This window comes from Mobula birostris, chromosome 3 (genome assembly GCF_030028105.1).
Source record: "Mobula birostris isolate sMobBir1 chromosome 3, sMobBir1.hap1, whole genome shotgun sequence".
Taxonomy (NCBI): domain Eukaryota; kingdom Metazoa; phylum Chordata; class Chondrichthyes; order Myliobatiformes; family Myliobatidae; genus Mobula; species Mobula birostris.
Genome location: NC_092372.1, coordinates 191,167,809 through 191,183,856, shown reverse-complemented (window position 1 = coordinate 191,183,856; position 16,048 = coordinate 191,167,809). Strand labels below are relative to the sequence as shown.

The 16,048-nt window shown below is 45.1% G+C and overlaps 1 protein-coding gene across 9 annotated transcripts in view; it reads left to right on the top strand.

Annotated features, from left to right (window-relative positions):
- odad2 (outer dynein arm docking complex subunit 2) overlaps window positions 1-16,048 on the top strand; it is a 277,618-nt gene that overhangs the window by 18,389 nt on the left and 243,181 nt on the right. For all 9 annotated transcript variants that reach the window (XR_011885489.1, XR_011885488.1, XM_072253885.1 and 6 more), the window contains one exon: window positions 4,440-4,638. Coding sequence is in view for 7 of the 9 variants with exons in the window: in XM_072253885.1 (XP_072109986.1) it covers window positions 4,440-4,638 (199 nt within the window). In the remaining 2 variants the exon portion in view is untranslated. The remainder of the gene's footprint in view (window positions 1-4,439; window positions 4,639-16,048) is intronic.

The following is a 16,048-nucleotide window of genomic DNA, read 5'->3' as shown; positions in this document are numbered from 1 at the left end:
TCTTGTATATTCAATATAATCATCTCACATTCTCACATTCTTTTAAACTCCAAAGAATATAGATTTATTTTCTTTGGCATGTGGGTCATTTGTCATTGTTCAAGGTATTATAACATCCTATGTGATTATGACAAACATAATCCATTACCTCTTGTTACCTGAAATTTGCCTATATATAATCTTTGACTGCCTGTTTATTTCTATTTCTTTGCTTCACTTAACCCCAATTTCAGCCCATCCACACATTTTGCTCTTTTTTAATTTGACAGTTCTCTCTCCTGGCTGGCCTCCTTTGTACTACCCTGAGTAAACTTGCTGGTAATATTCTAATTAATATGCAAATCTGGTTACCCATTATCTCCAATTTTACAAATTAGCAGCTATTCAAGATGGCCCAAGCTGTGGTCTATGTTGAGCTCATAGCTCAAACATACTTGTTATTTAGGTTCATAGGGGTGGTTTTCAGGACAGAAAGGGGAGTTAGGGGTCTGGTTGGGGTTTAGGGACAGAAATGTGGGGGAGTTAGACAAACATCCCACCCTGCAAAAACTCATTTCAGGGAGGTAGCACCATCAATTTCCGGGAGAGGCGGGATGTCTGCAATAGAGTAGCTCCTTAGCAGTTAGCCAGCTAGTTTAAATAACGTTAGCTATGTTAATGAATGAATGACATCTGTTAAACTCACCTCAGCATGTCTTTTACAGTCTTAACCCACCATGGGCAATAGAAAAGTCACTGTTGCAAACAGTGCAGCAAGCAACACTGTCATTATTTTTGACCCCTATTAGGCAGGGGTACACTTTAGGGTAGTCTGGGGTGATGTACGTTTTATATTTTCTTTTTTTGGAACACTCTGCCATGGCGCACTCTCGCTGTCTATCTCGCACTCTCGCTCTCTCTCTCTAGCGGTCACTCTCGCGCTCTCTCGCTCTCGCACTCTCTCTTGCTTGCTTGATCTCAAAAAAATTGATTTCCATGATATTGTATATAACTTGCGGGCATCAGGGAGCCACTATTAATATGCAGGAGACTCCCGGAACTTCCGGGAGAGGTGGGATGTCTGGTTAGAAGTCAGGCTGGAGTCTACGCTGCTGTTCCGTGTTCCATGCCTAAAGGTCAATGAAATGAATGTATGACAAAAGACATCCATGGATAGATATTGGGTCGGCAAGTGGTGTAGACGAAGACCGGCGAGGACAAGGGCTGGTGGCCTCCCAGGTCAGAGGGTCTCCAGATTGGAGGGCCATGCAGGCAGAAGGTATGAGGGCCAGGGCCCTCCTTGGTACACAAGGTGGAAAGTATAGAGTTTGAGGACTGGAGTTTAGGATCCCATCATCAGTGAATCTGGAGTTGGAGGTTTGGAGTTCAGGGTGTTGTCATCAGTGAGTCGTTCTGGAGTCGATACCGATCAAAGGTCGAATGTTGATTGGAAGTCCAGAGCATGAGCCCTGATGGCTGAAGCCCTGAGTTTAAAAGTCTGAGAGTCAACTGGGGAGGTTGGAGGCTGCGAGTTCACTGGAGGCCTGGAGGCAGCTTACCGTAGGATTGGAGGATTGTCTGTATCTGTGAGTGTGTCCGTGGGTGGGAGGGAGGAAATGGGCTTGTTTTGCTGCTGTTATTGTTGCTGCATGTGTGATGGTGAACATTGTGGGTATGCTATCTTGGTGCTGAAATGTGTTTGATATTAACACAAACAACATATTTCACTATATGTTTCAATGTTGGCATCTCCAACACCATCACATTGAGCACGGGGGTCCCCCAGGACTGCGTGCTCAGTCGACTGCTGTTCACTCTGCTGACCCACGACTGTGCTGCAACACACAGCTCGAATTACATCATCAAGTTTGCCGATGACACGACCGTGGTGGCTCTCATCAGCAAGAATGATGGGTCAGCATACAGAGAGGCGGTGCAGCGGCTAACGGACTGGTGCAGAGCCAACAACATTTCTCTGAATGTGAACAAAACAAAAGAGATGGTTGTTGACTTTAGGAGGACAGGGAGCGACCACTCTCCACTGAACATCGACGACTCCCCTGTAGAGATTGTTAAGAGCACCAAATTTCTTGGTGTTCACCTGGCGGAGAATCTCACCTGGTCCCTCAACACCAGCTCCATAGTAAAGAAAGCCCAGCAGCGTCTCTACTTCCTGTGAAGGCTGAGAAAAGTCCATCTCCCACCCCCCATCCTCACCACATTCTACAGAGGTTGTATTGAAAGCATCCTGAGCAGCTGCACTACGGCCTGGTTCAGAAATTGTACCTTCTCGGATCACAACACCCTTCAGTGGATAGTGAGGTCAGCTGAGAAGATCATCGGGGTCTCTCTTCCCGCCATCACTGACACTTACACCACACGCTGCATCCGCAAAGCAAACAGCATTATGAAGGACCCCACACACCCCTCATATAAACTCTTTTCCCTCCTGTCATCTGGAAAAAGGCACCGAAGCATTCGGGCTCTCACGACCAAACTATGCAACAGTTCCTTCCCCCAAGCCATAAGACTCCTCAATACCCAGATCCTGGCTTGACACCAACCGACTATACCCTCTACTGTGCCTACTGTCTTGCTTATTACTTATTATTATTTATTGTAGTGCCTGCACTGTTTTGTGCACTTTATGCAGTCCTGGATAGGTCTGTAGTCTAGTGTAGTTTTTGTGTGTTTTTCCCTATGTAGTTCAGTGTAGTTTTTGTATTGTTTCATGTAGCACCATGGTCCTGGAAAATGTTGTCTCATTTTTACTATGTACTGTACTAGCAGTTATGGTTGAAATGACAATAAAAAGTGACTTGACTTGAATGTACGTATCATAAACAAATTAATTTGAATCTATTCAATAGAACATGGCTGATATAAATTTAACCACTGCTCTGCATTCCTGTCCACCCATAAGAACCTTTCACATCCTTGCCTTTCAATCTACCTCTGCTTTTGCAAACATTCAGCTTTTAACTGCTCTTTGAAGAAGAGAACCTTTTATTTCTTGGCCAAATTGGCTTTTAGTTAAGCAATAGTTTTGTGACCTTTTAAGTCTCTTTGTGTGCTCCAATTTCTCCATTACTTCTATCTTTCCAGCACTACAATCCTTCAAAACTGCACCCCCATCCCTTCTCCTCACTGTTTTTTTGCGCATTCCCAATTTTGACCATTACAATGTCTTCAGCTGACAAGGCGTTAAAATTTGGAATTCCCTCCCTTAAACTTATTGGCCTTCCTGTTTCTCTATCTTTTCTTATTTTAAAAATATTTTTCAAACCCTCCTCATTGGCCTAGCTTTTGGTCATTGTTTTGCTTGGCTTGTCAGCAAATTTTGATTAATGACTCTAAAAAATATACCTTTGATATTTTGCTAAGTTAAAAGCACCATGGCAACTTTTCATTATAATTGTTTCACTTCTTTGGGCCCCCCCTATCTCTTTGCTACTGAAAAGACAGTTCCACTGAAGTCTGCTATAAAATGTAATTCTTACATATTTTTCCAGTTCACCTAATAAACAAAGCCTCAAGGTAAGATAATGGCAGTTTCAGTTAGCTTTACATGGTCTAGCCATGATCAGTTAACTGCAGTTTAATGTTGATGACGTTAGTTGCTTTTTGCCCTCTTTATCTAATGGTATTTCTCCCGAAATCAATGATTCTTACAGGCTTGTCCAAGGAGCTTGTTTACATCTTGTTGAAGTAGCGTTTCTAAAATCTGAACAGCAAGTACAGGCAGTCTGTTCAACCGTAGAGGGCTCCACAGCTGAGCTTACTCATTTGTGTCTGATGCAAAAATATGCAGCAGAGATTGCTGGATAATTTGTAGTGTTAAACTTTGTTTAGTTGTACTGTAATATTTTATTACTGCTTGAGTTTGAGCACACAAGAATTGTATGTTTTCTATTTGGTTTGGCTTTGAAAACGTTATCATACCCAGACCTGCTTATTCCTCCCCAGTGATCTTTTTTAAACAATTACTTGTTAAGTAATCAGAGATAGTAAAATCACAAACAAGAGAAAATCTGCAGATGCTGGAATTCCAAGCAACACACACAAAATGCTGGAGGAACTCAGCAGGCCAGGCAGCATCTATGGAAAAGAATACAGTTGGCTGAGACCCTTCATCAGGACTGGAGAAAAAAAGTTGAGGAGTCAGAGTAAGAAAGTGGGGTGAGGGTCAACTTCTTACCTAGCTATGAATATATTGCTATTTAATATAGCTAATTTATACGTTACATTATTGCAGAATTTTTTTGTGTGATTAGGAATTCAAATACTGCTGTGGGAATCCAATAAATTAGCATAAAATGAATAATGTTGTTATTGTACCAAAAGAAATGGTCTGCCGTATTTGTGAACTGCAGCATGTACCCAAACGGAGAAATAAATTATTTAGTAATAGCATTAATTCATTAAAAATATATTCTTAATCATGTTTTTTTGCACTTCAGCAAATAGAGATCCGATAGCAAAGATTCTGGGCCCAAGTTTTGCTATAGTGGAAGGAGAGGACAGCTCAATGCTGCGCTTACTGGAAAAAGTGAAGAAAGACAATGAAGACCCTCAGGCTGAAGTTCAAATGAAGTTATTTCTTCTTCTCCAGCAGCTGGATATGCAGCTTCTTAATACTTGTTTACAGAAAATTTCGCAGTATGTATTACTACTTAAATATTAAGTGTATTATGACGTTGATTCTATGAAAATATTTTCATAAGAGAAGCATTGTCATGTTTTTCTTATCGCATAATAAGAACAAACATATAAACATTGTAATTTGATTCATGCACTGTTAATGAATGTTAAATTCATGAATCATTCATGAATGTTAAAAGGCCTGAACAAATTAAATATGGCAAAGTTATTTCCCATGGTAGGAGAGTCTAGAACAAGAAGGCACGACTTCAGGATTGAAGGACGTTTGTTCAGAACAGAGATGCGGAGAAATTACTTTAGTCAGAGGGTGGTAAATCTGTGGAATTTGTTGCCACAAGCGGCTGTGGAGGCTAAGTGATTGGGTGCATTTAAGGCAGAGATAGATAGGCTCTTGATTAGCCAGGGCATCAAAGGATATGGGGAGGAGGCAGGGGAGTGGGGATGATGGGAAGAATTGGATCAGCCCATGACTGAATGGTGGAGCAGACTCTATGGGCCAAATGGCCTACTTCTGCTCCTATATTTTATGGTCTTTTGGTCCTATTCTATTTATTTTGAAAGAATTATTTTGTTTCCTAATTACTCCCCTTCAGATTTTTAAAAAAATTCTCCAAATAGGTACATAAAAAATTAATTTCTAATAGAGTAGGAGGAATCATTGTGTCTGATTCAATGAATATTGATCTTGGTTTACCTACAAGGAAATTTGACAGTGATCAAAAGTTAATCAAAATTCAAAGTACGTTTATTATCAAAGTATATGTATGTCACCATATACAACCCTGAGATTCATTTTCTTGTAGGTATTCATAGTAAGTACAAAGAAAAAAATAAATAAATAAGCAATAAATATCGACAACATGAGATGAACAGTTCTTGAAAGTGAGTAAGGTTGAGGGAACAGTTCAGTGATGGGGTGAGTGAAGTTATTCCCTCTGGTTCAAGAACCTGATGGTTGAGGGCAGCAACTGTTTCTGAACCTGGTGGTGTGGGTCCTGAGGCTCCTATTCTTATTCATTTATTATCAAAGCAAGTACCCATATACAATTCTGAAATTTGTATTTCTCCAGATAGCCACAAAACAAAGAAAGAACATGAAAGTTTTACAGAAAGAGACATCACCCCTCCCCGCACCAAATGGAACAAGAACATCGACCCACAGAAAACAACCCTTTCCCCACACAAACTAACAGAACATCAACCCTCAAACACCTTCCCCTCACACAACAAAACAGAAAAAGAATGAGCAGTTTGAAAAGAACACAGAATATAAAAACTATAAATCTGATTAAGTCCACGGTCCATAAATGCAATAGTCCAATCCATAAACGTGCAACCATGATACCATCCTACAATATCACTGACATTCATCGAAAGAAAGGGAGGCAGAGAGGCCTACCCACCTGCCACAGCAATAGGCTACTCACAGACTCCTTCTCCAGTAGTGATTAAAAGGCAGGCAGTCGGCACTGAAACTCTCGCTCGCCTTCTGCATTCGCCACGATGTCTCAATCTTCCTCAATGCTTTAACTGGCAATTAGTGGACACTTTAAATGGTGAAATAGAGTTGGACATCAGCTCATGCCCAGTCTCGAAGTTTCTTTGCATTGAGGCTGTCCAAGTATACGCTTGCTTCTCGGAAACTTCTCGGAGCCAGCAAAACGCTGGATCACTCAAACAAAGTCCAAACTGTGAATCACAGACTCTAACAGTCCCAGAAACACATTTAAGGTGAAAAACAGATGTAAAAGAAGTAAAAAGCTATTTTAACTTGCTATCTGAAAGATGTCGACTGAGGGAGCGTTGTAGCTGGTGCCATCTTGACCAGACATTTTGCTGATGGCAACAGCAAGAATAGAGCATGACCTGGGTGGTGGGGGTCCTTGATGATCGATGCTGCTTGCCTGCAACAACGTGCCATGTAGGTGTGCTGAATGGTGGGGGAGGGCTTTACCTTTGATGGACTGGGCTCTCAATACTACTTATTGTTGGCTTTTCCATTCAAGGGCATTGCTGTTTCCAAAACAGGCTGTGAAGCAACTAGTCAATATACTCTCCATCGCACATCTATAGAAGTTCATCAAAGTTTTAGATGCCATGCTGAATCTTTGCAAACTTCTAAGAAAGTAGAGGTGCTGCTATGCTTTCTTTGTAATAGCACTGAGGTGCTGGGCCTAGGACAGATCCTCTGAAATGATAACACTGAGGCACTTAAAGTTGCTGACCCTCTCCACCTCTGATTCCCCTGATGAGGGCTGGCTCATGGACCTCTGGTTTCTCCCTCCTGAAGTCAAAAATTAGCTCCTTAGTCTTGCTGACATTGTTATTGTGGTACAACTCAGCCAGATTTTAATTCTCCCTTCTAAATGCTGATATGTCACCACCTTAAATTCTGCCAACTACAGTGGTATCATCAGCAAACATAGATATGGCATTGGAGCTGTGCTTAGACTCACCGTCAAAAGTATAAAGTGAGTAGAGCAGGGGGCTAAGCACATAGCCTTGTGGTGGTAGTGCACCTGTGTTGAGGGTGATTGTGGAGGAGATGTTGTTGCCAATCCGAACTGACCAGGGCCTGCAAGTGAGGAAATTGAGGACTCAGATGCACATGGAGGTATTGAGGCCTAGGTCTTGGGAGCTTATTGATTAGTTTTGAGGGGATGATAGTAACTGATTGCCGAGTTGCGGTCAATGAAAAGCATCCTGATGTACGCATCTTCACTAAACAGATGCTTTTTGTTTTCTTTATTAACCCTAGTCAAATTAAGAATTATAAAGCTCCATTGTTTAATTGCATTTTGTGTACTTTTTGTTATTTCGTGGTACTGATTTGTAATGGGAACACATCACGCAGCATCCACCCAAACAAGATTTCTCAAGTTTGGCGGGGCCAGAGGCTGTTTCCCCGCTAGATTAACGCAGCTGGCTGAACCTGAGGGTTACAATTGTGGGGGCTCATCTGGGATTGATTTCGTTGGCTGCTGTTTGATTGCCCTGAGCACTGAACCAGTGGGTTGTGTGTTTTAAGTACTGTTAAAATTGTGGGGCAGAGGTTTGATAACACGGCGGGTGCAGCCCTCATTTTATTGCAGACGAGCGCTGATGGTGGCAGCAGTGGAGCAGGGCTAATCACAAGTCGAGTTTCCCGTAACTGGGAGAGGGTTCTATCCATTCTGAGGAGTGAGGGGAAGGAGTGGTGGGAATTGGAATGTCTAATTAGTCCCCGACCCCCAGGGAAGAGTGAGAATTCTCAATGAGTACCACTCTGGTGAATAAATGGAAATTTGCCCAGGTCCAAAGTCCCAGCTATGGTAGGCTCCACCTATTCTCTGGAATAACACCCATCCCTAAAGGGAAAGAGGATTATGAGACTTGGGCACAGCGGGCCTCTCAGTTTTTAGATGAGTGGCAGTGCTCTGATGACGTAAAGCAACAGTGATTGGTTGAGAGTTTGAGTGGGTGGGCTGCTGACGTTGTGAGAGTCGTCAGGTCCCAGTATCCCCTAGCAACCATGTCGGATTGCATGCGAGCACTGGAACATGCCTTTGGCATGCCAGGAAACCCAATGGAGCTCCTGGCGGGGTTTCAGAACGTGCATCAGAAGAAGGGGGAGAAGCTTTCTGCCTACATCTTTCGGCTAGACAGGCAGCTAAATTGCTTGCGGCGCAGATGGGCCATTTAGGCGGCTGAGGTGGATCAGTTAAGAATGGACCAGATAGCCATGACTTGATTGCTTGGGGTCTTCGACAGTCTCATAAGACGCGCCCCCTCCCTCGTTTGTTGAACTGATTGGAGAAGTACGAGAGGAGGAGAATGCGTTGGAGGCACGGGAGGCCTCCTTCAGCAGGGTACAGTCCTTGCTAGTGGTCCCCTGCGGTGAAGTGACCACGAACAGTGTGGAGGGCTGCTTGCAGCGAGTGCTACACGAGGAGGCGAGTGAACCCCCGGATACCTAAGCAGAGAGAGTTGTTAGAAAAACTTAAAGAAGACTCAGTAAGGGAAAGGCCCAGTGTCTCCGGGGGGCACACTTTCCCAGCAATATACCAAGGAACCCCTAAAAGCGAAAGACCCCATTCCTGAAGGCTTAGAGGGGCCATGCTCCACTGTATCGCTACAGATAGAGGGTATTATGCTAAAGCCATACTCAACACTGGGTCACAGGTTACATTGTTGTATTGTTTGTTTTACAACTGGTATCTGATACATTTACCATTGACACCGTTCAGTGCACTGGAGATTTGGGGTCTTAGTGCTGGTGATTATCCATATGATGGTTATTTGTCAGTGAAACTGGAGTTCTCGGAGGCCGATATGGGAGTGTCTGAGGTCCTTGATACATTAGTGCTGGTTTGTCTGGACCCCACTGACAAGGGCGGCTTTTCAATCCTGGTGGGGACTAACACTCCTCTTGTGAGGAGACCCATGGGGGCCTGCAAGGAGAAGGCTGGCGAAAGCTTTCTGGGAACATTGTCCGTGCACCCGGTGTTTCAAGCGAGCTGCTTTTGAGGAAGTGCGTGTCTGCATTGTGCCGGATACCGAAATTAGACGAGGGACTACGTGGTTCACCCAGTTGAAGCCAATAGTGTTATGGTCTGGGGAAGTAGCAAGAGTGATGGGGACCCCAAATTTCCTGGAATGCCTGAGAGTGAGGCCCTCTTAGTGGACACTCCAGAAGACCACGAGGAGGAGTCGGGATTTCCCGCTGGGGTACTGGTGAGGCCCGAACTGCAGAAGCCCTCGGTTGTACAGGCGAGCAGGATGGCAGTGACTGTCAGGAACACTATGAAGAGCGAGGTCACCTTCAACCGGGGAATGCCCCTGGCGCACCTGTTCCCAGTGACGGTGATGTCTTGTGTCCCTGTGAGACAAGCCAGGCAGAAACTATTGGAAAAGGGGGGAAAGTTGACTGCTGAGTCATTCAACTTCGGGGACTCCCCGGTTCCTGCGGGTTGGAAGAGGAGGTTGGTAGAGAAGATGTTGAAGCTGGAAGGTTTCTTTTCCACTGATGAGTTTGCTGTGGGTTGTTCCAAGAGCACTCGTCACTATCCGGGTGACCAAGGACATCCTGTTCAGAGAGAGGTCGTGGTGACGGGCCCCTGCAGAGGTGGAAGGCATTCAGCAGCATTTGTGCAAGTTGAAGGAAGCTGGGATCATCACTGAGTCCCAAAGCCCCTATGTGTCCCCCAATAGTAGTGGCCCGGAAGAACAGGAAGGTACACATGTGTGTGGACTATAGGACTCTGACAGGCATACTGTCCCGAGGATCGAAGATGCGCTGTCCTGTCTGAGTGGTGCGAAGTGGTTCAGTGTGCTGGACTTCAGGAGTAGATATTACCAGATCCCCATGAGTGAGGCTGACAAAGAGAAGACAGCATTTATATGTCCTCTGGGATTCTTCCAGTTTGGGAGCCCCTGCAACCTTCCAACAGGTCATGGAGAAGACAGTGGAGGATATGAACTTGCTTGAGGTATTGGTGTATCTGGATGACCTCATAGTGTTTGTGTCCACTTTGGAAGACCATGAAACGAAGCGACTGAAGGTGCTGGGCCCCCTGAAAGCTGAAGGGTTAAAACTTTCCCTGGACAAGTGCCAGTTCTGCAAGACGTCTGTTACCTATGTTGGGTACATAGTCTCATAGGGTGAAGTAGCTAAAGATCCAGCTAAGATAGAGGCGGTGACCACCTGGACAAGGCCCCAGACTGTGAGCGCTCTGCTTTCGTTCCTGGGGTTCTGTGGTTACTATCAGAGTTTCCTGAAGGGCTATGCAAAAGTGAGTCACCCGTTGAATGAGCTTCTGTGCGGTTACCCTCCCTTGGGGAAGAAAGGGAGGGGAATAAAGGAGAGGAGGGTAGAGAGTATCTTAGCCTGTCGGACCGAGGTGGGATGTGAAATGTGAAGATGCCTTTCAGCCGCTGAAGGAGCTGCTGACCCAGGCGCCTGTGCTGGCTTTTATAGACCCCCGCTTGCCGTATGTACTACATACAGATGCCAGCAGAGAGGGCTTAGGGGGCGTCCTGTATCAGGATCAGGGCACCGTGTTGAGACCCGTTGCGTTTGTCAGCTGGAGTCTGTTGCCCTCCAAGGAAAAGTAGCCCACGCACAAATTGGAGTTTCTGGAGTTGAAATGGGCTGTGGTGGATATGCTGAGTGTCCACCTCAATGGTGCCAAGTTTGAGGTGAGGACGGACAACAATCCCTTAACTTATACCCTGACCTCGGCGAAATTGGATGCCATAGACCATCGATGGTTGGCAGCGTTGTCTGCCAATGATTTCAGCCTGAAGTACCGGCCAGGAAGCAGGAACCTTGATGCTGATGCTTTGTCCTGACGTGTGCATGAGGGGCTGAACAGGCTTGAAGAGTGTGAGCGAATCAAGCGGTAGATCAATTGGGAGCTTCTGATGATACCATTCCACAAGTTTACTGTAACCTGACTGCTCTGAAGACAAATCAGTTGCCAGAATTGAGTTCTGGGGAAGTGGCAGCTGCTCAACAGGATGACCCGGGCATCAGTACAATTTGGTCAGCGGTTGAAAAGGGAGACGTGGCTCAGGTTGAGAAGATGAAACAGAATCAGAATCAGAACCAGGTTTATTATCACTGGCATGTGACGTGAAATTTGTTAACTTAGCAGCAGCAATTCAATGCAAAACACAATCTATCAGAGAAAAATAATAATAAATAAAGAAGTAAATCAATTACGTGTATTGAATAGATTTTTAAAAAACATGCAAAAACCAAAATACTGTATATTAAAAAAAGAAGTGAGGTAGTGTCCAAAGGTTCAATGTCCATTTAGGAATTCGATGGCGGAGGGGAAGAAGCTGTTCCTGAATCACTGAGTGTGTGCTTCAGGCTTCTGTACCTCCTACCTGATGGTAACAGTGAGAAAAGGGCATGCCCTGGGTGATGGCGGTCCTTAATAATGGAAGCTGCCTTTCTGAGACACCGCTCCCTGAAGATGTCCTGTGTACATTGTAGGCCAGTACCGAAGATGGAGCTGACTAGATTTACAACACTCTGCAACTTCTTTTGGTCCTGTGCAGTAGCCCCTCCGTACCAGACAGTGATGCAGCCTGTCAGAATGCTCTTCATGGTACAACTATAGAAATATTTGAGTGTGTTTGTTGACCTGCCAAATCTCTTCAAACTCCTAATAAAGTATAGCCGCTGTCTTGCTTTCTTTATAACCACATCGATAAGTTGGGACCAGGTTAGATCCTCAGAGATCTTGATACCCAGGAACTTGAAGCTGCTCACTCTCTCCACTTCTGATCCCTCTGTGGGGATTGGTATGTGTTCCTTCATCTTACCCTTCCTGAAGTCCACAATCAGCTCTTTTGTCTTACTGACATTGAGTGCCAGGTTGTTGGGGCGGCACAACTCAACTGGTTGTCATATCTCACTTCTGTATGCCCTCTTGTCTCCATCTGAGATTCTACCAACAATGGCTGTATCGTCAGCAAATTTGTAGATGGTATTTCAGCTATGCCTAGCCACGCAGTCATGTGTATATAGAGAGTAGAGCAGTGGGCTAAGCACACACCCCTGAGATGTGTAGGTGTTGATCATCAGCAAAGATGATATGTTATCACCAATCCGCACAGATTGTGTTCTTCAGGTTAGGAAGTCGAGCCTCCAACTGCAGAGGGAGGTACAGAGGCCCAGGTTTTGCAACTTCTCAATCAGGATTGTGGGAATGATTGTATTAAATGCTGAGTTATAGTCGATGAACAGCATTCTGACGTAGGTGTTTGTGTTGTCCAGGTGGTCTAAAGCCGTGTGGAAAGCCATTAAGATTGTAGAACATAGAACATAGAATAGTACAGCACAGTACAGGCCCTTCAGCCCACAATGTTGTGCCAACCCTCAAACCCTGCCTCCCATATAACCCCCCACCATAAATTCCTCCATATACCTGTCTAGTAGTCTCTTAAACTTCACTAGTGTATCTGCCTCCACCACTGACTCAGGCGGTGCATTCCACGCACCAACCACTCTCTGAGTAAAAAACCTTTCTCTAATATCCCCCTTGAACTTCCCACCCCTTACCTTAAAGCCATGTCCTCTTGTATTGAGCAGTGGTGCCCTGGGGAAGAGGTGCTGGCTATCCACTCTATTTATTCCTCTTATTATCTTGTACACCTCTATCATGTCTCCTCTCATCCTCTTTCTCTCCAAAGAGTAAAGCCCTAGCTCCCTTAATCTCTGATCATAATGCATACTCTCTAAACCAGGCAGCATCCTGGTAAATCTCCTCTGTACCCTTTCCAATGCTTCCACATCCTTCCTATAGTGAGGTGACCAGAACTGGACACAGTACTCCAAGTGTGGCCTAACCAGAGTTTTATAGAGCTGCACCATTACATCGCGACTCTTAAACACTATCTCTCGACTTATGAAAGCTAACACCCCATAAGCTTTCTTAACTACCCTATCTACCTGTGAGGCAACTTTCAGGGATCTGTGGACATGTACCCCCAGATCCCTCTGCTCCTCCACACTACCAAGTATCCTGCCATTTACTTTGTACTCTGCCTTGGAGTTTGACTTTCCAAAGTATACCACCTCACACTTCTCTGGGTTGAACTCCATCTGCCACTTCTCAGCCCACTTCTGCATCCTATCAATGTCTCTCTGCAATCTTTGACAATCCTCTACACTATCTACAACACCACCAACCTTTGTGTCATCTGCAAACTTGCCAAACCACCCTTCTACCCCAACATCTAGGTCGTTAATAAAAATCACGATAAGTAGAGGTCCCAGAACAGATCCTTGTGGGACACCACTCAACACAATCCTCCAATCTGAATGTATTCCCTCCACCATGACCCTCTGCCTTCTGCAGGCAAGCCAATTCTGAATCCACCTGGCCAAACTTCCCTGGGTCCCATGCCTTCTGACTTTCTGAAGAAGCCTACTGTGTGGAACCTTGTCAAATGCCTTACTAAAATCCATATAGATCACATCCACTGCACTACCCTCATCTATATGCCTGGTCACCTCTTCAAAGAACTCTATCAGGCTTGTTAGACACGATCTGCCCTTCACAAAGCCATGCTGATTGTCCCTGATCAGACCATGATTCTCTAAATGCCCAGAGATCCTATCTCTAAGAATCTTTTCCAACAGCTTTCCCACCACAGACGTAAGGCTCACTGGTCTATAATTACCTGGACTATCCCTACTACCTTTTTTGAACAAGGGGACAACAGTCACCTCCTTCCAATCCTCCGGTACCATTCCTGTGGACAACGAGGACATAAAGATCCTAGCCAGAGGCTCAACAATCTCTTCCCTTGCATTGTGGAGCAGCTTGGGGAATATTCTGTCAGGCCCTGGGGACTTATCCATCCTAATGTATTTTAACAACTCCAACACCTCCTCTCCCTTAATATCAACATGCTCCAGAACATCAACCTCACTCATATTGTCCTCACCATCATCAAGTTCCCTCTCATTGGTGAATACCGAAGAGAAGTATTCATTGAGGACCTCACTGACTTCCATAGCCTTCAGGCACATCTTCCCACCTTTATCTCTAATCGGTCCTACCTTCACTCCTGTCATCCTTTTTTTCTTCACATAATTGAAGAATGCCTTGGGGTTTTCCTTTACCCTACTCGCCAAGGCCTTCTCATGTCCCCTTCTTGCTCTTCTCAGCCCCTTCTTAAGCTCCTTTCTTGCTTCCCTATATTCCTCAATAGACCCATCTGATCCTTGCTTCCTAAACCTCATGTATGCTGCCTTCTTCCACCCGACTAGATTTTCCACCTCACTTGTCACCCATGGTTCTTTCACCCTATCATTCTTTATCTTCCTCACCGGGACAAATTTATCCCTAACATCCTGCAAGAGATCTCTAAACATCGACCACATGTCCATAGTACGTTTCCCTGCAAAAACATCATCCCAATTCACACCCGTAAGTTCTAGCCTTATAGCCTCATAATTTGCAGTTCCCCAATTAAAAATTTTCCTGTCCTCTCTCTGAATCTATCCTTTTCCATGATAATATTATTCAAGGTCAGGGAGCGGTGGTCACTGTCCCCCAGATGCTCACCCACTGAGAGATCTGTGACCTGACCCGGTCCATTACCTAGTACTAGATCTAGTATGGCATTCCCCCTAGTCGGCCTGTCCACATTCTGTGAATGCTGTTGACCTATTGTGGTGAAAGGCAGATTGCAATGGGTCCAGATCCTTGCTGAGGCAGGAGTTCAGTCTAGTCATGACCAACCTCTCAAAGCATCTCATCACTGTCGATGTGAGTGCTACCAGGTGATAGTCATTTATGCAGCCCACATTATTCTTCTTAGGTGCTGGTATAATTGTTGCCTTTTTGAAGTAAGTGGGAATTTCCGACTGTAGCAGTGTGAGGTTGAAAATGTCCTTGAATACTCCCGCCAGTTGGTTGGCACAAGTTTTCAGAGGCTTACCAGTTACTCCATCAGGACCTTCCGCCTTGTGAAGGTTCACTCTCTTTAAAGACAGCCTACATTGGCCTCTGAGACGGAGATCACAGGGTCACCAGGTGCAGCAAGGACCTTCACAGCTGCTGCTGTGTTCTCTCTTTCAATACGTGTATGCAAGCTGTTGAGTTCATCTGGTAGTGAAGCATCACCGCCATTCATGCTATTGGGTTTCCTTTGTAGGAAGTAATGTTTTGTAGACCCTGCCAGAGTTGCCGTGCATTCGATGTCGCCTCCAACCTTGTTTGAAATTGTCTCTTCACCCTTGAAATATCCTTCCAGAAATCATACCTGGCTTTCTGGTACAGGCCTGGATTTCCAGACTTGAATGCCACAGACCTAGTCTTCAGCAGACGACGTACCTCCTAGTTCATCCTGGTTTTTGGTTTGGAAATGTACAGTAAGTCTCTGTGGGCACACACTCATCCACACAGATTTTAATGAAGTTGGTAAAAACTGCAGCATACTCATCCAGGTTCGAAGATGAATCCCTGAAAACTCACCATGATGCCTCCACTACTGAGAGAATCAGTTAGAGTTGCGGAACGAGATCCTGTATCAGGTCACGTTACCTCCAGACCGACTTCAGTGTCCCCAGCTGGTTCTGCCGGAGAAGTATCAGAGAATTGTGTTGAAGTCACTTCATGACGGTTCTGGACATTTGCAGGTTGAAAAGACCTATGGATCACTCAGAGTCCGGTTTTACTGGCCCCAAATGAAGCCAGAGGTCGAAGAATACTGCAGGTTGTGCATTCGATGCATACGGCAGAAGATGTTGCCTACGCGGGCAGCTCCCTTGTCCCACTTGCGGGGCCTCTGGACCTGGTGTGTATGGATTTCCTGTCAATAAAACCTGATGCCGACAACTCAGTGAATGTCTTAGTCATCACAGATCACTATACCAGATATGTGCAGGCTTTCCCTATCAAGG